Below are 23,454 nucleotides of genomic sequence, written 5' to 3'. Positions count from 1 at the left end.
GACTTGAGTGAATTTTTTTTTTTTTAAACAAAGATTAAATTGTATTTAGGACACTGTTTAAGGAAGCAACAAAAACTTACATTTTGTGTGAGAAAGATTTGTTTTATTCCATAAGGAAATAGTACTTTCTTACCCTCATTTCAGAACACATACCAGGCTAGAGTGATCGGTTTGCCTAGTGTGTTGAATAACCCAAGATTTTGGTAATTAGAGTTGCTCATGTTTTTTCCTACCTTTAAAGTTGTGATTTTTCCTTTTGCTCTTTTCCTGAAAAGTTGACTGAAATTCAGATTTCTTGGCATTTAAGTGCCTGTTTCCTTAAAGGTGGCACTGAAGCAAGCATGATGCAATTAAAATCTGTAAATCGTTTAAGGAGACTATATTGGCTGCTGTTAGGAGATCATTTACTGTTACTTAACACTCTTGAGTTACAGACTTTCTGCAAGGTTTTCATCTATTTGAAATTGCCAGTATATCCATTTTGACTTTTGTGATAATGAAACTACAATGATAATCTTGTAGTAAGGGAAAGTGCCAGCTAGTTTCTGTTAGAAAGTAGCTTCCCTAGTGATTGCAGGGCAGCAAATTTCGATCAAAATCAAGGGCAGAAGTTACTAGAAGAGATAAGATGTTTACTTTTTTCTGATTTTGTGCTAGCGCAAACACAGGGATAAGTTAGGGGACTCTGTTTCTCATAAATGGCAGCCATGTAATTTTTTCACAGCTAGATATTTAGTGGTGGGAATACTTTTGAAATACCTGGCTTCTTTGGTATCTTGGTAACTTAGACCTAGACTCTTAATTGCTGTGTACCTTTAAAATTGTGCATTCATGCTGGTTCCTAGACCTTTTGAATTCCTGCTCCCAAAGGAGAATGCCTAGGAATGGAGGGACTCCTCACACATGTCCCTCAGTGGCCCCCCAGAAGTTTTTCAGGCCACAGTTTTTAAAAGGAGTTGGGGCTGTGGAAGGCAGGCGGGGTGAGGGTGGGGGGTGTAGAGAAAGATGCTGTCCTTAAGTTGCCCCTACATTGCGAGGCAACAGTATTTTACTCTCACATAAAAGCTGTTCTAACAGGAATGTGTGGAATGCTAACTTTGTAAATAATTCAGCTTAATGTTTGTTTACTGAAAATGCCTAAATAGATTAGAGTTTAGACAAAAGAGAGACTCTTGGAGTTTGAAATGAGAATGCACGGGACTGTGCACATGGCTGTTGATGGGAACAGTTTAGAGCCGGTTTCTCTTTGTGCTCACTTCTCTTAAAATACGCTGTTTAATTTTAATGTAGGGTGGTTTCTGATGTGAACAGCAGTTGTAATCACAGTGAACTTTAGTTTGGCAGTGTAGTAACGTACAGCATTGACATGGGGAAAATACGGGTATAAGTGAAGAATATAATTATGGAGCTGCTGTGGAAATCTTTAGTTACTGTTAAAATAAAAATTAATAATGGTGCCATACATCTTCTGGCCCTCTTTGAAGAAATGTTCTATTTGAAGTTGCTGAAGTGGCTGCCTACATAGAATTTTCATCAGTGAGATTGAGGCTTTTTTAAAAATTTAAATGTCCTGCATAAAGTATGTCTTGTAGCATGTGTTTGCATTTATGGTGCATTTTTTAAAATCAAAAGAATATTTTATTGTTTCTCGCTAAAAATCATTGTTTCTGTGTTGTAGGCAGTTAAGTATGTGTATGGGGATGGATGGTGTATTACACATAGTGGCAGAGACGCCAGACTCAGAGCCAGACCGACTGGGTTCCAAATACTTGGTCTACCTCTTGGTGAAGGAAGGTTGCCTAGCCTCACCAAACTTCAGGTTTTTCCTCTGTTTGAGACAGTCATTCGAGGGGTTATAATCACCTCACAGAGATAACTGTGAGGGTCAAGTGAATTAGTATTTGTAAAGTGTTTAGAATTAGAACAATACTTACAACAATATATATGCATATGCATATGTGCAACAATAGTTGCATGTAAATGTTTGCAACTGCATGTCATTATTAGAATGAGTTTCTTATATTCAGTTCTTATTTTTTTCCTAACGAATAGTCAAAGATGAATCTAAAGTTGGAAGCTAGTTTGAAGGGAAACTTGTTACTTCCACTGAACTACAAGATAGTCCAAAAATTATCCAATAATTGAATAAAAATTGTGTTCGGAAAATTGTCTCTCATTTTGCACTTCCCTGGAGGCTCAGTGGTAAAGAACCCGCCTGCCAATGCAGGGGACATGGGTTCATTCCCTGGGTTAGGAAGATCCCCTGGAGAAGGAAATGGCAACCCACTCCAGTACTGACTGGGAAATCCCATGGACAGAGGAGCCTGGTGGGCTACAGTCCCTGGGGTTGCAAAGAGTCAGACATGACTCAAACAACTAAACAACAACTACTATCATTTTAGGTGTATCTGGTTTACTAATGCATAATTCTTAACAAAATAATAGAGCTAGATTTGAGGACCTAGAAATGGGTCCACTTTTTCTTACCCCTCACTTCAAGCTGTGATTGAAATGCGTTACTTAGAAGATTTTCTTTACCGGGGAGGCTTTGATTTCTAAGTGTGTGCTTTCCTACTATTTGAGCATTCTCATCATTGTGAGCAAAGCACAGGGCATCATTAGAATATCACAGATGTCCTGAGTTGGGAGTTCTGTGTGTACGTGACAACTCAAGGCATTTCTAGGTAGGAATTGTGGTAGCGGGGCTGGGAGGGGTTGTCTTATTTTTTGCACCAGATACTATGGAAGGTGTTTTCCTGTAATTATCACTTTAAGAGATACTAGAACTTCCATTTTAGAGTGGAGAAACCCAAAGTGAGATTAAATGGCCTGCCCCAGGTCCCACTGATAATAATGGACAGACTCTGGGTCAAAACCCAGTCTGTGTTGCTTCAGAACCCTCTTTCAGCCATCAGTGCCTGTGTGCTTAGAGTAGTGAGGTACTTTTTTAGGAAGCTCCGTTCTCTCACCTAGATAACCTGGAAAGAAGGAGGCTGCCTGGCCAGCCACAGTGTCACCTGCCCAGACTGGACCAAGCTGTGAGCTGGGCAGCTTGCTGAGTTCTCCTGAGTCTCAGCTCCCCTTCGCTGGTTGCTTGGTAGCACTTGGGAATGACTCATTTTAAAATCTTATTCCTCAAAACTGGTAAGAAGGAAGCAAGATAAAACATTATCATAGTGAAACACTCCAGAATGATGAAATTCATTAAACTCATTTGGCAAATTCTTTAGGGAATTCCCTCATTGTCCAGTGCTTAAAACTGCACTTTTACTGCGGTGGGCCTGGGTTCAGTTCCTGGTCAGGAAACAGATCTAGCTAGCCATGCAGTGTGGCCAAAGAAGAGAAAATTCTTTATAAGTTTACTGTTGGAATTGACTTTCCATTCATTTATCAAGAAATTTTGTAAAGCTACTGGATATCATTTAATCATTTGCCTAATAGAAATTTTAGAATCCTTTTTCCCCCCTCAGTTATTTTATAGAAGATTTTTAAACAGGAAAAAAGTATGAAAGACCACTATTTCTCTCACCTCGTTGCTGAAGTTGCTAGCAGTTGTCCATGCGTTTTTTTAATACAGCTGTCTGCCTATTCTCTCTCCATCTGGGTTTTGTTTGTTTGGGGGGATTACTTGAAGATACTCTCTATACTGTCTCAGAGACTCTTTTTAAGAAAGAGCTTTATTGAGATGTGATTCACATACCACAAAATTCAAAGAATTCCTTTGTAACTTTGAGACCCAGCATCCAGTCAGGGTTCATACCTTACGTTTGATTCTGTTAACCTTGGTCCCTCCCTCCTCTTCCTGACCAGTCCCTGGTCCTCCCCATCCCATGTGCGCCCCCTTCCCCTTTTGAGGACACCCTATGTATAGAGAGAAACCAGTTGTCTTGAAGATGGATCCAGATTCTGAATTCGTCTGATGATTTTGTCATGATGTCTTCTACTAACTTGTTCCTCTGTATCCTTTTTACGTAAGCTGAAAGTTAGGACTAAAGGTTAGGATTTAGGGTAGACTCTTGTCCTGTTTCATAGGTGTGATGCTTAAATGCTCTGTACTTCCTGTTGCATCACGTCTCATATTAGTGATGGTTGTTTCTCATTTGGTTAAAGTGGTAATAAATAGTTCCTTATTAAGGGTACATTTCCCCCCTACAGTTATAAAGTCATTTCTGGGGTGTGTACTTGAGAGGAGCTCGTATCTAGTATACCTTTCCCTGTGTATCTTTGCCTTTTAGCATCAATTGATTATTCTTGCCTAAAACAGTTAATATCATTTACAGAATAATGACCTTCTCATTTACTTTTTGTTTGTTCTTCTAGGACTGAATTTAAGTTCCTAAAGGTGGGGGCTAAGATTCCTTTCCCTTTAATTATTGCTTTCTGGAGTGAGAAGTTGGTTTAACAGTCATCTCCAGTTGTCGCAAGTGAACCTTCTTTCCTTCCCTTGTTGCCTTTGGTTTTTGGGTTTTTTTTTTTTTTTGTTTAATATCTCTGACACAGGAGTTATTATTATTTGTTCAGTCCTTTACAATCATTGTGCTTTTTGACACTTAAATTCACAAATGAGGTAATGGGAACCAGTGCATGCTAACCCTCATGGCCTTTTGACGTGACCTCATTTTCCTTTGAGCGCTTTCTTGCTTTCTGGGACAGGAAGATGTCCCGCACTGAACCTTGAACTTCCTGTATCCCAGACTTGGAATCACCTGTTTCTACAGAGAACTCTAGTGAGACAATATATTTATTTTTAAATATTTTCTTGACTTCAGTAGATTGATACTATGCATGTTATCTACCAGATAAAACTTCATTTCGTTTGTGTAGCTTTTCATGATCTTACAAAGAACTTTAAAAAAAATTTTTTTTTTTGCATTTTTTTGTTTGTTGATACCTTGTCTCTTTAACTACAGTGCTGGACTAGCAAGAATTCTCTGCATTCTGTTGCTGCAAGGGCTGTGATGGTGTTCTTCAACAAGTTAACGAGAAGAATGGAGGGAGAATCATCACATATTACATTTAAAAGACTGACAAGGAGTCTGTTTGGTGGTAAAAGCAGCCATGTGTTTATAATCAGTGACCTGTATGGCTGGCTGTGCATGTAATATGTGAGAGAGGGCGTATTTATTATCATCCCTCACATTTCAGAACAGGGAATTGTCAGGTCACATACTCCTTTAGCCCATTCAGACTGCTACACCAGGTTATCACAGACTGGGTGGCTTAAAAACAACAGACATTCATTTCTCACGGTGCTGGGGCTGGGAGTCCAAGATCAGGGCACTGGGAGATTTGGTATCTGGAGAGGACCTGCTTCCTGGATCATTAGAGGTGCCTTCTTGCTATGTTCTCACACAGAAGAGAGGCTTATGTATGTTTGTGTCATTTAAGGTTTTAACAGTTTGTGATACTAAAACATTGGTATCTGTTTTCTAGATAGATTCACAGCTCTGCTCATTTGTTATAAATCTGAATTCTCATTGATGTGTACTATGTAATGTAGCAGATAAAAAAATAATGATGTACTTTAGAGACTGGTGGAGTGTATTCTGAATATCTCACGTTCCTAATTAAGTATGAAAATGTATAGAGGGCTTCTGTCAAAAGATTCCTTGAGATGTTACTTTTGTCCTTTTAGGCAATTTTGTCAACTTTAACTTATTAGCAATCCTTCAGAGATTAAACACAATGAAGAAAATCAGAGTTGCAGGAATGTTTCCTAAAATTTAATTCTGTGGAGCTGGATGGATGCAAGTTAGAATAGAAGAAACCAGAAAGAGTCTTTGTTGAGCAAAGACATAAGTGTTAATTAAGTCCATAGTTAAGTCAAGGGCAGCAAATAGAATTAAAAAATAAAAAACAGTATGTGGATGAAAAAAAATGCATTGAAGAAGCATGTTTTCCAGGAGTATGAGGCCTGAATTCTTGGAAAGCCAGGCAGAATTTGTTTTTCTTAGAGAGCCCTGTACATTTAATGTATGCTTAGGCTATAATTAAAGGTGATGTGATTTCAGCATCTTGATCTTTTTTTACCTGGGATATACTCCTAAATGCTTTTTTCTAGTTTGCTAGGATCTTAGAAATTATCCATCTGAATTGGTAATCTATATGAGAATCTGGAAACAACAAAAAGTTAATAAAAATGAAGCCCAGGTGGGCTTGTTGACACAATACCTTCATGGTAAGACAGTTAAAAGAACTGAAAAAAAAAGCCTGTGAAGGAAGGAGAAGGCAAAAATTGATCAAGACAGTTGTTCAGTCACTTAGTTGTGTCTGACTGCGAACCTGTGGACTGCAGCACACTGGGCTTCCCTGTCCTTCACTATCTCCTGGAATTTGCTCAAACTCATGTCCATTGAGTCGGTGATGCCATACAATCATCTCATCCTCTGTTGCCCCCTTCTCCTGCCCTCAGTCTTTCCCGGCATCAGGGTCTTTTCCAGTGAGTTGGTTCTTTGCATCAGGTGGCCAAAGACTTGGAACTTCAGCTTCAGCATCAGTGCTTCCAATGAATATTCAGGATTGATTTCCTTTAGGATTCACTGGTTTGATCTTGCTGTCCAAAGGACTCTGTGGAGAATCTTCTCCAGCACCACAGTTTGAAAACATCAATTCTGTGGTGCTCAGCTTTCTTTATGGTCCAACTCTCACATCCGTACATGACTACTGGAAAAACATAGCTTTCACTAGATGTTGGTTTGTCGGCAAAGTGATGTCTCTGCTTTTTAATGCACTGTCTAGGTTTGTCATAGCTTTTCTTCCAAGGAGCAGGCTTTTAATTTCATGGCTGCAGTCACCATCTGCAGTGATGTTAGAGCCCAAGAAAATAAAATCTGCCACTGTTTCCACTTCATATCTATTTGCCATGAAGTGATGGGACCAGATGCCATTTTCTTGGTTTTTGAATGTTAGTTTTAAGACCCCTTTTCCCCTTCTCTCTTTCACTTTCATCAAGAGGCTGTTTAGTTGCTCTTCACTTGGGAATTGCTTATTAATAAGAATTCTTTGAAAATTAAAGAAAAGTTAAGTTTGCTTAAACATGGGATCTTCCATATAATCTTGAATCAGTAAGCTCTTCATTGAAATTCTGTTATATTCAAGATTGAAAATATTCAATTCTTATGATTAAATTTTCAATTCTTTAGTGGGATGTCACAATGTCTTACACAGTTAGAAAGTCATTGATGTTCTTACTCAAATTCTAAAGATTTGGGGCTGTATTTTACTGCTGTTGATTTCTACCAGAATACGTTTTTTAATATGAAGGGGTTTTTCATATGCTCTTAATTTCATAGGCAGAACTTTAAGATAGTATCTTTCACCACCACCACTACCTCTCAACGCAGGAGGCTGCAGATAAGAAAAGAGTTTATTTGTTGGATTTTAAGAATTACAATTTGAGGAAGGTAGATTTGGATAATCTTGGAAGGGAAAGAGAGAGGGACTTAACAAAAGTCACCCGCAGAGAATTGTGATTGACTCAAGCCAGAGGTTTGTCCTTAAGGAATCATGAGTTGTTTCAGCGTAGAAGGCCCAACAAGTAGATAAGAGTCTGCTCTCCTGAGTTTCTGACAAACCTGAATGGCTTCAGCCGATCAGAAGGTCAGATTCCATCCAGACAGAGGTGTGCGTGAGTCATACTTCTCTAACGGCTTCTCGGCTCCGTCTTAGAGGGCTCTCTTAGCACATTACTGATTCCATTTTGATTGCCTTTCACACATGTAGGGGAGATTTACTAACGACAGTTGTAAATCGTGTAAAAAAATTTGCAGCAGCGAAGGTATTATGATTTAGCCAGTAGTGTGAACCTTTTTTAGTTTAGGTGAAAATAAATTAAAATGAAAACATAATGGTCTTCTTAGGGGAAGCAATGAAATCAGCTGTTGCTGATGGCTAAATATAGATATGATTATCATGTTTATTTTTTTAGGATTTGACTTTAATTTTTCCCCCTTCAAAACTGAAATGAGTTTAAGCTCTTAGTTATTAGGTATTAAACTAATGAATAATCCCAAAATTCTGTGTTCAGTTTTCCTTTTCAGTAGCTGCCAGTGTATGTTTGATCCTTGAAATGGAAGCTGATTAACATTTTGAAGGGTTGTCTTCATCTTCAACATCAACACAGACTGCTTCTGTATGATCTTGATTAAATATTTGTACAGAGCTAGGCCAGTGAGGGTGGGGACTGTTTTGTTTCCATGTGTCATATGGTTTGTATTAACTTTTTGCATTTAAGTCAGTTTTATTTTTCAGTTGATGTAGGCACAGAGAGTTGTCTTGTAGGTTGCTTTAGGTCATTGAGTCATTGTTGCCATGCAATAAATCTGACAGACTTCATAAGCAGGTAAATTTTGGTCAGTCAACACAACTTCATCTGACAGAGGTAAATGTCTGAGTCTCATGTGTACAGTGTGGGTACTTGTCTCTTACATTATATTAATATCAAGGTGAAGAATGGGAAGGACATTTAGTTTCTTTCCAGTCTTAGACCTCTATCTAAACTTTCTCATTTGTAGTGTTGTTGTAGTCAGCAGTTAACCAGTAGTTCAAATACAGAACTCTCTGGGTTTTTTTATTCCTTTTGTAATCATATCACATCAGTTTGCCATTGCTTCTGTTTTACAAACAAAAACTTTTAATTCTCATGATGTCTCAAAATTTAATGAACTCTCTCTCTAGGGATTGGACTTCCCTGGTGGCTCACAGGTAAAGAATCTGCCTGCCAATGCAGGAGATGAGAGTTTGATCCCTAGATCAGGAAGATCCTTCGGAGAAGGAAATGGCAACCCACTCTAGTGGGAAATCCCATGGACAGAGGAGCCTGACAGGCTATAGTCAGTGGGGGTCACAAAGAGTCAGACACGACTCAGTGACTGAACAACAACAGTATCTCGGAATCAGCTTAGGCAAATTTTACCAATGAATAACACATTTGGAATTTGCCTCATGCTTTTTCTCTTTCTCTTATATTAATCTCTGATCCACCTTTTCTTTGTGGGTGCTCCATTTTTTAAAGGAAGTTTTATATACTTAATGGTAAGACATCTTTATGGAAAAGATCCAGTAAGTTGCAGTTATGTATATCTGTTGTGTGAGATAATTTGCCCAACTTCTGACTTTCTTAGAAATTAAAGTGTGCTTCAGTTCTCAGTGTATTTTAGTACTCATTTTACTGTGTAATTTTTAGGTTATAACAGATGATTTAGTAGTATGTTGTGTTCATGTGTGGTGTTGGAGAAGACTTTGAGAGTCCCTTATGCAAGGAGATCCAACCAATCCATCCTAAAGGAAATCAGTCCTGAATATTCATTGGAAGGATTTATGTTGAAGTTGAAACTCCAATACTTTGGCCACCTGGTGCAAAGAGCTGACTCATTTGAAAAGACCCTGATGCTGGAAAGACTGAAGGCAGGAGGAGAAGGGGATGACAGAGGATGAGATGGTTGGTCGGCATCACTGACTTGATGGACATGAGTTTGGGTGGACTCTGGGAGTTGGTGATGGACAGGGAGGCCTGGCGTGCTGCAGTCCATGGGGTCACAAAGAATTGGACACGACTGAGCGACTGAACTGAACTGAGCTGTGTTCATACTGATTAAGTTTTACAGCAGTGTAGTGTTGTGGAAAGAACTTGGACTTTGGAATCAGGTGGATCTGGATTTAAGTATTGATCAGCCATTTATTAACTCTGACTTAACTAAGTTGCTTCTCTTCTTTGAGTCTTAGTTTCCTTATTAAAGATGAGAAAGATGATAGCTATCTGGCTAAGAATCTTAAGAGAATTAGAAGCAAGACAATATTATATCAAGTGTCTGACACATAATAGCTTCATAGTATATAGTTCATAGTATTAATATAATTCTTTTGTTATTGAAGAAGTTAGACAGGAAAAGAGAAACATTATAGTTAACAAAACTAGAAAGGTTTCTTGGTGGAGATGTTTTAGGAAGGCTTTGGAGGAAACTGATAAAACTTCAGATTTGTGGAAATGATTGAAGAATAGTTGGTTTTCTCCTTGTTGTCCTTTAAATTAATTTCTACTTCTGCATGTAGTTTAAAAGACCACATTTTGCCAGAAAGTCCGTTATGTTAGATGAAGCAAGTGTCTGCCCCATTCTGTCCACTTCGCACAGTTCTGACCCGAGGGCCACCTGGGCAGCCGGGGCAGCCAGCTCCTGTGACTGTGACTCTGCCGGCCCTTAGACACCTCCCAGCTATCACAGAGTCAGATCTTTTCACTTGTCAATTTGAGGTATTACCTGCTGGCTTTCTGTTGTAGGCCAAGATTTCAGTCTCTTACACTGTCTATTTCTTCCCCTCCATCCTTTTCAATATAGTTAGTCTGTAGTAGTTTGCTAATTCTGTATTCACCATATATCATTATGCCTAATCAAGTATTATTTATAGCTGAAAGTTATAATATTCCTTACTTAATTTTAAGGAAGACAAGTAGAAGGGAAACTAGTAATTGCCTTGATTTTTCATATTTAACTTACATAATCTTAGTCTTTCAAAATCAAATTGCGTCAGGTAATGTATCTACTATAATAACTTCCTTGGAGACATTCTTTCCTAGAGTCCTCTGTTTTCCTTTTTCTGGGCTGTTTGCTCTCTTGGGCCACTTCACAGTGGTCATCCTGGGACATAAATTTCTTAGGATCCTGGGAATGTCTCCAGGGTTAGATTCCCTGTTTCCTGGGTCTGGTGTCCTCTTCTTTCTTGGTTTACTCCCACTGATTTTTGTTTGTTTTTTTGCCACTTTATTTTTTTAGTTGAAGGATAGTGGTTTTACAGAATGTGTGCTTTTCTGTCACACATCAGGAAGAATCAGTGGGAGGCACACCCACGTCCCCTCCCTCCCGTCTCGCTCCCATCCCACCCTTCTAGATGGTCACGGAGCTGCTGCTTGAGTTCCCTGAGTTACTCAGCAGACTCCCACTGCTATCTGTTTTACACATGGTGATGTGCGTGTCCGCATTACTGTCTCCATACATCTCACCCTCTCCCTCCTCGCCTCCCCGGTCCTTGGGTCTGCCCTCCGTGTCTGTTTCTCTATTGCTGCCCTGAAAATAACTTCATCAGTACCATCTTTTTAGATTCCATAAATATGTGTTGGTATACAATACTTCTATTTCTCTTTCTGACTTACTTCATGCTGTATAATAGGCTCTAGGTTCATCGACCTCAATGACTGAGTAGTATTCCATTGTATGTATGTACCACAGCTTCTTTATCCATTCATCTGTTGATGGACATCACGGTTGCTTCCGTGTTCTAGCTATTGTAAATAGTGCTGCAGTGAATATTGGGTACATGTCTATTTTTCAATTTTGGTTTCCTCAAGGCATGTGCCTACTAGTGGGATAGCTGAGTCATATGGTGGTTTTATTCCTAGTTTTTAAAGGAATCTCCATACTGTCTTCCATCAGTTTAGTTGAGTTGTTCAGTCATGTCCGACTCTTTGCAACCCATGGACTGCAACATACCAGGCTTCCCTGTCCATCATCAACTCCTGGGAGCTTGCTAAAGCTCACGTCCATGCAGTCAGTATTGCCATCCAACCGTTGCATCCTCTGTCATCCCCTTTTCCTCCTGTCTTCAATCTTTCCCAGCATTGGGGTCTTTTCCAATGAGTCAGTTCTTCACATCAGGTGGCCAAAGACTTGGAGCTTTAGCTTCAGCATCAGTCCTTCCAGTGAACATTCAGGACTGATTTCCTTTAGGATGGACTGGCTGGACAGTCCAAAGGACTCTCAAGAGTCTTCTCCAACATTGATGTTCAAGAGCATCAATTCTTTGGTGCTCAGCTTTCTTTATGGTCTAGCTCTCATATCCATACATGACTACTGGAAAAACCACAGCTGTGATTAGATGGACCTTTGTCAGCAAAGTGATGTCTCTGCTTTTTAATGCACTGTCTAGGTTTGTCATAGCTTTTCTTCCAAGGAACAAGAGTCTTTTAATTTCATGGCTGCATTCACCATTTGCAGTGGTTTTGGAGGCCAAGGAAATAAAGTCTGTCACTGTTTCCATTGTTTCCCCATCTATTTGCGGTGAAGTTATGGGGCCAGATGCCATGATCTTCATTTTTTGAATATTGAGTCTTAAGCTAGCTTTTTCGCTCTCCTCTTTCACTTTCATCAAGAGGCTCTTTAGTTCCTCTTCCCTTTCTGTCATAAGGGTGGTATCATCTGCATAACTTAGGTTATTGATATATCTCCCAGCAATCTTGATTCCAACTTGTGCTTCCTCTAGGCTGGCATTTCACATAATGTACTCTGCATATAAGTTAAATAAGCAGGTGACAGTACGCAGCCTTGACATACTCCTTTCCCGATTTGGAACCAGTCTGTTGTTCTGTGTCCAGTTCTAACTGTTGCTTCCTGACCTGCATACAGATTTCTCAGGAGGCAGGTAAGGTAGTCTGGTATTCTCTTTTCTTTAAGAATGTTTTGCAGTTTGTTGTGATCCGCACAAAGGCTTTGGTATAGTCAATAAAGCAGAAATAGATGTTTTTGTGGAATTCTCTTACTTTTTCTGTGATCCATTGGATGCTGTCTGTTTGTTCTCTGGTTCCTCTGCCTTTCCTAAATCCAGCTTGAATATCTGGAAGTTCTCAGTTCAACGTACTGTTGAACCTTACCTTGGAGAATTTTGAGCATTACCTTGCTAGCATGTGAGATGAGTGCAGTTGTGCTGTAGTTTGAACATTCTTTGGTATTGCCTTTTTTTGGGATTGGAATGAAAACTGACCTTTTCCAGTCCTGTGGCCACTGATGAGTTCTCCAGATTTGCTGACATATTGAGTGCAGCACTTTCACAGCATCATCTTTTAGGATTTCAAATTGCTGAGCTGGAATTCCATCACCTCCACTATCCATCACCTCCACTAGCTTTGTTCATAGTGATACTTCCTAAGGCCTACTTGACTTTGTTTTCCAGGATATGTGGTTAGTGATCACTCCATTGTAATTATCTGGGTCATTAAGATCTTTTTTGTATAGTTCTTCTGTGTATTCTTGCCACCTCTTCTTAATATCTCCTGCTTCTGTTAGGTCCATCCCATTTCTGTCCTTTATTGTGCTCATCCTTGCATGAAATGTTCCCTTTGTATATCCAGTTTTCTTGAAGAGATTTCTAGTCTTTCCCATTCTGTTGTTTTCCTGTATTTCTTTGCATTGATCATTGAGGAAAGCCTTCTTATCTCTCTTGGCTGTTCTTTGGAACTCTACATTCACATGGGTATATCTTGCCTTTTCCCCTTTGTCTTTGGCTTCTCTGCTTTTCACAGCTACTTGTAAGACCTCGTTGCTACTGCTACTACTCAGTCACTTCAGTCGTGTCCGACTCTGTGCGGCCCCATCCCTGGGATTCTCCAGGCGAGAACACTGGAGTGGGTTGCCATTTCCCTCTCCAATGCAGAAAAGTGAAAGTGAAGTCGCTCAGTCATGTCTGACTCTTCGCGACCCCATGGACTGCAGCCTACCAGGCTCCTCCATCCATGGGATTTTCCAGGCAAGAGTACTGGAGTAGGGTGCCATTGCCTTCTCCGAAGACCTCTTTAGACAACCATTTTGCCTTTTTGCATTTCTTTTTCTTGGCGATGGTCTTAATCACTGCCTCCTGTACAGTGTCATGAACCTCCCATAGTTCTTCAGGCACTCTGTCAGATCTAATCCCTTGAATCTTTTTGTCACTTTCACTGTATAATCGTAAGGGATTTGATTTAGGTCATACCTGAATGGTCGAGTGGTTTTCCCTGCTTTTAAATTTAAGTCTGAATTTTGCAATAAGAAGTTCATGATCTGAGCCACAATCCCTTCTTGGTCTTGTTTTTGCTGACTGTATAGAGCTTCTCCATCTTCAGCTGCAAGGATGTAATCAGTCCTGATTTTGGTATTGACTACCTGATAATGTCCATGTGTAGAGTCATCTCTTGTGTTTTTGGAAGAGGGTGTTTGCTATGACCAGTGCGTTCTCTTGGCAAAACTCTATTAACCTTTGCCCTGCTTCATTCTGTACTCCAAAGCCAAATTTGCCTGTTACTCCAGGTATCTCTTGACTTCTTACTTTTGCATTCCAGTCCCATATGATGAGAAGGATATCTTTTTTTGATGTTAGTTCTAGAAGGTCTTGTAAGTCATCATAGCACTGTTCAACTTCAGTTTCTTGGGCATTAGTGGTTGGGGTATATGTTCAACCTCAACTTCTTCAGCATTAGTGGTTAGGGCATAGACTTGGATTGCTGTGATACTGAATGGTTTGCCTTGGAAACGAACAGAGATCATTCTGTCGTTTTTGAGATTTGCACCCATGTACTACTCAGCTGGTCAAGAATCCACCTGCAATGCTGGAGACCTGGGTTTGATCCCTGCATTATGAAGATCCCCTGGTGAAGGGGACAGCTACCCACTCTAGTATTCTAGCCTGGAGAATTCCATGGACTGTATAGTACATGGGGTCACAAAGAGTTGGACACAACTGAGCAACTTCACCATCTTCCATCTGCCCTATGTAAGTGGTGCTGGGAAAACTGGACAGCTCGGTTGAAAAGAATGAAATTAAAACACATCCTAATGCCATACACAAAGATAAAGACCTAAATATAAGACCGGAAACTATAAAACAGAGGGAAACATAGGTAGAACCCTCCACAACATAAATCAAAGCAAGATCATCTGTGACCCTTCTCCTAGAATAATGGAATTAAAAACAAAAATAAACAAGTGGGATGTAATTAAACTTGAAGGTTTTTGCACAGCAAAAGAAATTACAAACAAGGTGAAAAGGAAACCGTCAGAATGGGAGAAAATAATAGCAAGGGAAACAACTGACAGAGAATTAATTTACAAAATATACAAGTAGCTCATACAATTCAATACTGGAAAAACAAACTGCCCATCAAAAAGTGGGAAAAAAAGACCTAAACAGACATTTCTCCAAAGAAGACATACAAGTGGCTAACAAACACATGAAAAGATGCTCAACACCACTCATTATTAGAGAAATGCAAATCAAAACTACAATCGTATACCACCACACATCAGTCACAATGGCCATCATCAAAAAGTCTACCAATAATAAATTCTGGAGAGGGTGTGGGGAAAAGGGAACCCTCTTGTGTTGCTGGTAAAAGTCAAATGCTGGAGAGGGTGTGGAGAAAAGGGAACCTTCCTGCATAGCTGGTGGGAATGTAAATTGATACCCCCACTATTTTGGTAAAGCATACAAAACCCCAAGAACAGGGGAGCCTGGTGGGCTTCAGGCCATGGGGTCGCAGAGAGTCGGACATGACTTAGTGACTGAGCAGCAGCCCCCAGGGGTTTTGTCACTGTTCAGGCTTTCCTCCCTGCCTGACTGTAGTCGCCTCGCTGGAGTCTCCCAGGCTGTTCTTCCAGTTATCCTACTTTTTCTAATGTTTTTCATCACTTTTTTCCTTCTGCATGATTTTCTTAGCTTTGTCTTCTCACCTTTATACTTTTTTTTTTCAGCCATCATGCTTTTATTTCTAAGCTCTTTGTTATTCTCTTAATGTTTCTTTTAAAATAGCAACTGTTCTCATCTTGTAGATATAATATAATCTCCTAACTCTTCAGGGATATTAATGGTATTTTCCCCTGTTTTTCTTTTCTTAGTTGAATAGTTTCTTTTTCTTAGAAGTTGCTTTTTAAATATTTGTTTATATTATTCTTCCTCTTCTTTTTGATAAATCTTATTTGTTAATGATTGGAACAAATAATCCTAGAAAAGTTGACTGGACGCTCTGAATATGTGGAGTTTGTCCACATGACATGTGAGCTTTCATGTAGCCTTCTCTTAGTGTGTTATTTATTAGTTACTGGTTAGATTTTCTATGGAGTATTCCTGATCTGCTCCCTGGAGGAAAAAGCTGTGGCTACCAGCATTTTGGGAGTCCACCGTGAGAAGAAGGCTGGGACTCATTATTGGAGGTGAAGTGTATGTGCCTGTGTGTGAGTTAATGCCCTGGTTTTGGTACTGCACCTGCGCTTCCATCTGTGCCAGCCCATTACCCCTCCAGAGGTTAAGCCTCTAGTCTTCTGCCAGGGGAGTGGGGAGGGGCATCCAGGGGAAACAGTCTGATTGTTTCTCAATCTAACTTTCACCCAGTTCTCTTTATCTTGATTCCTCCGTTCTACCCTTACTTCCAAAAGTACCAGAACTGCCCATTCCTAGGTTTTGGTTTTTTCCCCTGAAGAGTCTGCAGGGTGAATTGGTTTAGTCGTCAGACTGACAATTGGAGTTGTAGGATTCACCTTCCTTGGCTTTGCCAAGACATGGTCCATCTGCTTCCACCTTCTGAAATCGTGTTGCTGTTTTCTGTTTGGATCTTGTCCTCATGGATTGAGCTTCCCAGGTGGCACAGTGGTAAAAAAAAATCCACTTGCCAATGCAGGAGCCCAGGGATCAAACCCGTGTCTCCTACGCGGGTTTGATCCCTGGGTCAGGAAGCTCCCCTGGAGAAGGAAATGGCAACCCACCCCAGTATTCTTGCCTCTGGGAAATCCTATGAACAGAGGAGCCTGGCGGGCTACACTCCATGGGGTCGCAAAGTGTCTGATGGCCTGGAGAATTCCATGTTCTGTATGTAGTCCATGGGGTCGCAGAGGGTCAGATATGACTGAGTGACTTTCACTTCACTAGTGACTAAACAACAACAAATACCAGGAAGCATATACTTTTCAGAATTTATTTGCAAGCCTTGAATAATTAACTTGGCAGAGGTGTTACAGTTAATGGTTCAAAGTGGATCTCTGTTCATTGGGAACAACTCTCGCTTATTTAAGTAAGGTGCGATTGGCAGGGAAAACTTTAGCTGACTCAGGGAACATGGCCTTTTATTCAGTTAGGTAGCTTAATCTAACAGAAGCAGAAGTCCTTTAGGAATGTGGGTTTGGCCCTGCAGAGAGGAGGGATGGAGGCCTGCCCGCACCCTCCAGCAGCAGCGTTATAAACTGCCTTCTGCTTTGTTGCTCTGTCAGTGCGGCCCAGAGAGCCTTGGAACTGTTCTGCGGTGGGTTTTTAACCAACACAGATGGCTCTTGTTTCTTCATGCTGGTTAAATTATAGGACCAGGTGTACTGTTTGATTCACTAAGTCAGTTCTGAAATCTTTGTTCACATTTATATGCTCTCCAGTCTTCAGGTTCTATTTAGGAAAAAGCTTTGACGAGTAAGCCAAGAGGACATTTTTTCCTGTTTGTGATAGCATCCTTTAAAAAAAAAAAATCGTATTACTGTTTCAGGGCTGTATTTTTTTTTTAAAATAAAAAAAAATGGCTTCAACAGAATTAGATAAGTAATGAACCCTGTAAGTGTTTTTAACATCTTTTCTCCTAATAATTGCTTTTTATAGGTTAGTAGGCTCCCATAAAGTAACTGTTTTCTCTAACCAAATGGGTTTTTGTATATTTAGATTTTTTCCCACATTGTGTATTTCTGTGCATGGAGTAAGTAGAAAAGCACAGACTGTTAGCTCCATGAAGACAGGGACTTTGTTTTGGTCATCATTCTTTCTAACACTTAGGACAGTGTTAAATACGCAGTTCTCAGTGAATATTTGCGGAATGAAGAAAAGAAACTAGTTCAGCATCCTGCACTACTTAATTAATGCCACAAGGTGGTACTGTTGTACTGTGAAATAAAAGACTGATTCTTGCATAGTTTTATATAAATCCTGTGAATAAACAAAATGAATTGACTACCATTATGTTTATTGCCTGCTTTGGTTATTTATGGTTTTAGCATGTGACTAGTCTTTTGAGTCCATGATTTGGGGAGGCAGTGAGATCATAACTTATATAACATTTGGTTCAGTTTTTTATCAAATTTTAAATGTGATAGCATCTATAAACACCTAGCACAGTATCAGGTTAGTTTCATTTTTCACTATTTTAATTAATTTTGGATTAAAATACTTTGTTAAAAATTTCTCTGTGTGTTAAAATAATTTGCCAAATGTTTTCTAATAGGTTATCACTGAATGTTAAATAATATTTTATAAGTCTGTTTTGATTGTCAGAAGATTTGAAAAATTGATCCCAAACCTAGATTTTACTATATCACCACAAACAACCCCCCCCCCCCACTCTTCACCACCCCACCCCCCCACACACATACACACACTGCAAATAAAAAATGTAATTCTGCTTCTGTGGTTCTTGTATGAGGCCCACATTTCTTAACACAGCACTACATATGTGTATGTACACGATCATCATGTGTACAGTTAATCTATAGTTTGTCTTGGTTTCACTCCTGTTATGAAACAAAGTGTTGACAAGTTTGTTTTGTAGCCTAGAGTTTTAAAATTTCCTTTTGATAAAATTGACTTTTGAATGTTTTGATCATGTGCTTTCCCTTAGACTGAAGCAAAATCAGAAGAGGGCCCAGGATGGACGATCTTGCGTGATGATTTCATGATGGGCGCATCCATGAAAGACTGGGACAAAGAAAGTGATGGAGCAGATGATGGCAGACCGGGGTCTGGGAGTGACTGACACATAAAGCTACATAAGAAGCTCAGTTTACATTTTACTTTCCTGGAAAAACAGTTCATACTCTGAAGGTTGGGAAATTATAAAGATTGCATTTGTAAGAAAGCCAAAAGACTTCCATTATTTACCAACTTTGGTGTTTCCTTTTTTCATGTAAACTTTATTAAAATTATATTTCAAACTTTATATGATTTTAAGCATTGTTCCTTAGAACATTTGTAAAAAGAAGTATTTCTACTTGAGAGGTGCATTTTGCTAGGTTCACTGTAGGTTTATATAATGCTCTTGGATATTGGTGTTTCATTCAGCTATCTATCACCAATGTTTGTGGAAATGCAACATCAATTTATAATTAAAATGAACTCCTTGATGTTAGTATTTTTCAGCCTCTAACTTACAGACTTGTGTATGTATATTTTTGTGGGAAAGGGTTGGTGGCTGTTTTGGTGAGGTATTGAGAAAACCTATGTATTAATAACAATTTTTAAATCATAGCATTTCTGATTTGGGGTAATGATTTTATTTATAGATACTCTGGCAAATAATGATTTAAGAAGTATCATTTCTACTTTTGTATTGCCTTTTATATGCTAAGTAATGTATATAAATAATGACTTAGATTTATTTTAAATGTTTATTTTTGTATGAGAGATTTACTGAGGTGGAAATTCTCATATTTAACTTATACAGTGAGGCATAATTTCTTAGGAAGCATAGTTGACATGTTCTGGTTTCTCTTATTTTCCCTATTTTTGAGGTTTTTTTCCCCTTTTTTCCCTGTATTTGAGTCAGCTTAAATTCTCTTTTATGGATGGACTGACCAGTGAAATGGTAGACAGTAGATGCGTGTGTGTGTGCTTGGTCACTTCAGTCTTATCTGACTCTTTGCAACCCTGTGGACTGTAGCCCACCGTGTTCCTCTGTCCATGGCACTCTCCAGGCAAGAATACTGGAGTGGATTGCCACGCCCTCCTCCAGGGGATCTTTCCTACCCAGGATCGAACTGTCCTCTTCTGCGGCTCCTGACCTGCAGGCCGGTTCTTCACCACTGAGGTAGCAGGGAAGCCCAGACAATAGATAGTCTGCATCAGAAAGCTGCATCTGAGTTGAAGCTTGATTCCTTATAGTAGCCTTAAAGATTACTAAATTGGGTGACTTTTAGTCTAGATGTTAACCAGAAAGAGATGAGAAAGCAGGACTATTTAAATACCATTCCAAAATTTCTGTGACACTGGGCCTAAGCTGCAAAGTTTGTAAGGGAATTATTAAAAGTGATCTGTTCTTTTTTATGATTCATCTCTTTCGCCATCTTTCCATAATAAAAATAGTTGCCTCCTCCTACCCAGTTGCACTTGTTTGCGTGTGTTATATGTGGAAGGATAATCCTCCCCTCAGAACTATGCTAAAGCCGAGATGTTTATATTTGCAAACCCATTTGAGTGTTACAAGTATTATGTAACCAGAGTCAAATTAGTCCATGGCCTGATATTTGTTATCCTAAAAGGAAGGTATTCATTGAAGATATCAAATGCTTAAACCAGCAGAGCTCAAAATGCACTTTTATATTTATCCAAACTTTTGAAATTTAGTGTCTTCTTGAATTATAGGACTGCTGTTTTGTCAGTGTAATATAAATAAATGTGAACAGATATTCCTCAGTAGTAACATGAGCACCTGAATATCTCAATATAACTTAACACACATAAATATTTCAGTGCAACCTAATATGTGGATAATTCTGAGAAATTTGCAGCACCTAAAAACTTACTTCTCAAAATCAAAGATTTTAATTTTTTTTTTTGCTATTAATCTGTTTCTGAATCATATTAAAGCTTTGCAAAAATTCTCCTGTACTAACATCAGGTGATAGAAATGGGTAAATAACTTCTCATTTAGTTTAAAAAAAAAAGTTGTTTTTGTATAGTCCTTGGTTTAACTTCAAACTGATAGTAAGAGAATATATTTGTAGATTTTCTTCTCTCAGAAGTTATTTTATTTCAAAATAAAATTGAAGTGCTGTTGTAAGGAAAACATGTATCACTTATGCTAAAAGGCTATAAATCATATTTAAATTATGTGAAATAATTTTTATCATAAAGATGGAATGTGTGTTAGTATTTCTACATATTGACTATCAGATAATTGAGCAAAATACCACCATACATGAATCCAAGGATTAGCATATTATTTTAGAAACTAAGTGTGTACCTTTAGGTGAAGGTGAATATTTTAAGTAATCTTTCATCTCTACCCTAAATATTTTATCCTACAACATTTAAATTCTTCTGACACCTAAAGTATAACAATATTTGGGTATATGTTTTGGTTAACTGTTTAGGGTAATAGTAATAAATAGATTTTATTTTTGTTTAGAAAGAACAATGGAAAATAGTTAACCAAGAAACCAATTACTAGGTATTATCATATTCCCTTATTTGGATGTTCACATCGCTAGGGAGAATATTCTCAATGTTAGCATAGTTTAGAATTAACTTATTTTTTTGTTTTTAGGCTTTGCAGTCTCACAAAGTTATAGACTGACAGTAACTTAGAATCATTACAGTAGTTTAGTACTTTAATTTAAAATACTGAATTTTTAAAGTTACTTAGACTTCTGCTAGATCAGGTATTATTTTATTCATTTAAAAATGTTTCTGGGAAACATTTTGGGTGGACTAGTTTGAAGCCTCACTTTCAGTACTTATAACCTGAAATGATTCTGTAGGAAGTTGTAGATTTATTGAAGGGTAAGTCCAATCCTTCTAAAATATTTTGTCTTTTATAATAAGTGGGTGAAGGGAATGTTTAAATTGTGGAAAACCTCTTAGGACTTCTTATTGTGTTTTTGCACATATGAACATACTTAATATTCGGTGGCTATCAACTAGCCTAATCTATAGCCACCCATGCTGGTCTTGAGGACCATGAAGTACTGAACCATGAAGCCATTTAATTACAGTTTATAGACACCCAAAGATGTCCCTGTCAAACACACAACAGCAGAGAAGTCCTAAGGGTGAAGTGTGAACAGGAACATGGACAAACTGAAGACAAATTGTGTTGCTGAGGGGTGAAAGGAATTATAAGGCCTAAGAAGACGCCTGTGAGAGACGTCATAAGGCATAAATACTTCTTTAAAAGAGATAAGAGGAGGTCAAATACGTTGACACTTTGGCATCTTCTGGATAATTTTTTTCCTCTATAGGTTTACTTATTTTTGTCACAGATTTTTATGAATATAAGTGTTGAAGGAGTCATCAGTGAAATGGGGTGAGAGTTTTGTTTTTTCAGGCTTTTTAAATGCCCACAGAGGACCATTATTGTGCTTATTAGGACATTATAATTAATACATCTGTGCCATATGAATCTCACTTTTAAAACAAACATTTGAAGAAACCAGTAAGCATTTTTTGACATTTGTGATTTCTTAAGGAAGTGGGGGTGGAGTGTGTGTCCTAGTCGAGGCTGCCGTGCCAGATACTGTAGACTGGGCGGCAGAGACATCCAACAGTTACTCCTCGTGGTTCTGGAGGCTGGAAAGTGCAGGGTCAGGGTGCTGGCAGAGTTGATGTCTGAGGAGCGCCCTCCTCCTGGTTTGTCAACAGCTGACCTCTAGCTGTGTCTTCACTTGAGGGAGAGAGGTTGTCTTTCTCAGTGTCTCTTACCAGGGCACCTCCCTCGTTACCCAGTTAGCTCAAGGACTCAGGAACAGAGCTTCAGCATGGGGAGTGGGGAACACACTGCGGGGAGGGTACACAGTCCCAGTCCATGGCAGTGTATAAAATAGCGGACGGTGCATTTTTACATGGACATGAAATGACTTTAGCTGCCCTTGTTTTCCTTAACTTACATTTCCTAATATTTAAATTTTTTAATAGAATTAGAAAGTGAAGTGAAACATTTATCTGGCATTAATTGAGCACCTGTTCCAAGAACTGTGCTAGAATTATTTGAGTGATGATATTATTTATGCAAAATAAGGGATAATTTTACTCCTTTAAAGATCAAAAAGTCGAACCCCCTCTTCCTTTCCAAAGTTGACTTCCTGCAGTAAGTACCCACTGTGTGATTTGAATCTTGCGGCAATTTGGATTAACAGTGATAACTTGAAGTAAATCAGTTATCTACCGTGACTTAAAAAATACTTGTTAAAAAAAATCTCTTAAAGATTATAGTGGATGTTGCACAGATTAAAGATTTAGATTAAACTGCACATTAAAAGTCTATTACAGTAGAATTGTATAATAACTGTACAGAAACAAAGGTCCTGGAATAATGGAGCTTGTCTGTACTCAATAGATTAGGTCTGTAAATAGATTAATTTGTCAGTACACTATTGACATTAAGTTCATTTTTACTTGGAAACAATTTTCAGTTGAGGGAAGCAGAGTTCATAACTGCTCTTTCCTTAAATTCATCTGTTAAGATCAATGGGACTAGTGTTTATCTCCACTCCGGGTATCAGTGATAGGTAGAGAGCATCAGTGATAGGTAGAGAGTCTGTTCAGTTCTGCAGAAACAGTATGAAGACTGTTTGAGGTGAATTGGCAGTTAGAACAAATTTTGGAAATAGGAGAGAGGACACATTCATGCCCACAGAAAGCTCTCAATCCCTCCCCCAAGAAAGCAGGAATCTGTAAGTTTGGGCCAGCTGGATAGATGAATCTTACTACTTCAGTACAGTTAGGCCCCCTGGTGAATTTTTCCTTTGGGTGAGCTTTTCTGAAACTTGACTAAAAATATCAATCACGAGGGGCTTCCCAGGTGGTGCTAGTGGTAAAGAATCCACCTGCCAATGCAGGAGACGCAAGAGATGGTTCAATCCCTGGGTTGGCAAGGTCCCCTGGTGGAGGAAATGGCAACTGGTGGGCTACAGTCCATGGGGGTCACAAAGAGTTAGACTTGACAGTGCACACACGCATCATCTATAAAAACTGAGGCTT

At 38.9% G+C, this 23,454-nt stretch overlaps 1 protein-coding gene across 1 annotated transcript in view; it reads left to right on the top strand.

Moving 5' to 3' along the window:
- The window catches only part of RRP15 (ribosomal RNA processing 15 homolog), a 55,547-nt gene extending 35,695 nt beyond the window's left edge, over window positions 1-19,852 (top strand). The window contains exon 5 of the mRNA XM_020901542.2: window positions 18,380-19,852. Within this exon, the coding sequence (XP_020757201.2) occupies window positions 18,380-18,514 (135 nt within the window). The 3' untranslated portion in view covers window positions 18,515-19,852. The remainder of the gene's footprint in view (window positions 1-18,379) is intronic.
- Window positions 19,853-23,454: the final 3,602 nt, after the last annotated feature.

This window comes from Odocoileus virginianus, chromosome 11 (assembly GCF_023699985.2).
Source record: "Odocoileus virginianus isolate 20LAN1187 ecotype Illinois chromosome 11, Ovbor_1.2, whole genome shotgun sequence".
Taxonomy (NCBI): Eukaryota; Metazoa; Chordata; class Mammalia; order Artiodactyla; family Cervidae; genus Odocoileus; species Odocoileus virginianus.
This window is presented reverse-complemented; position numbering and strand designations above follow the sequence as displayed.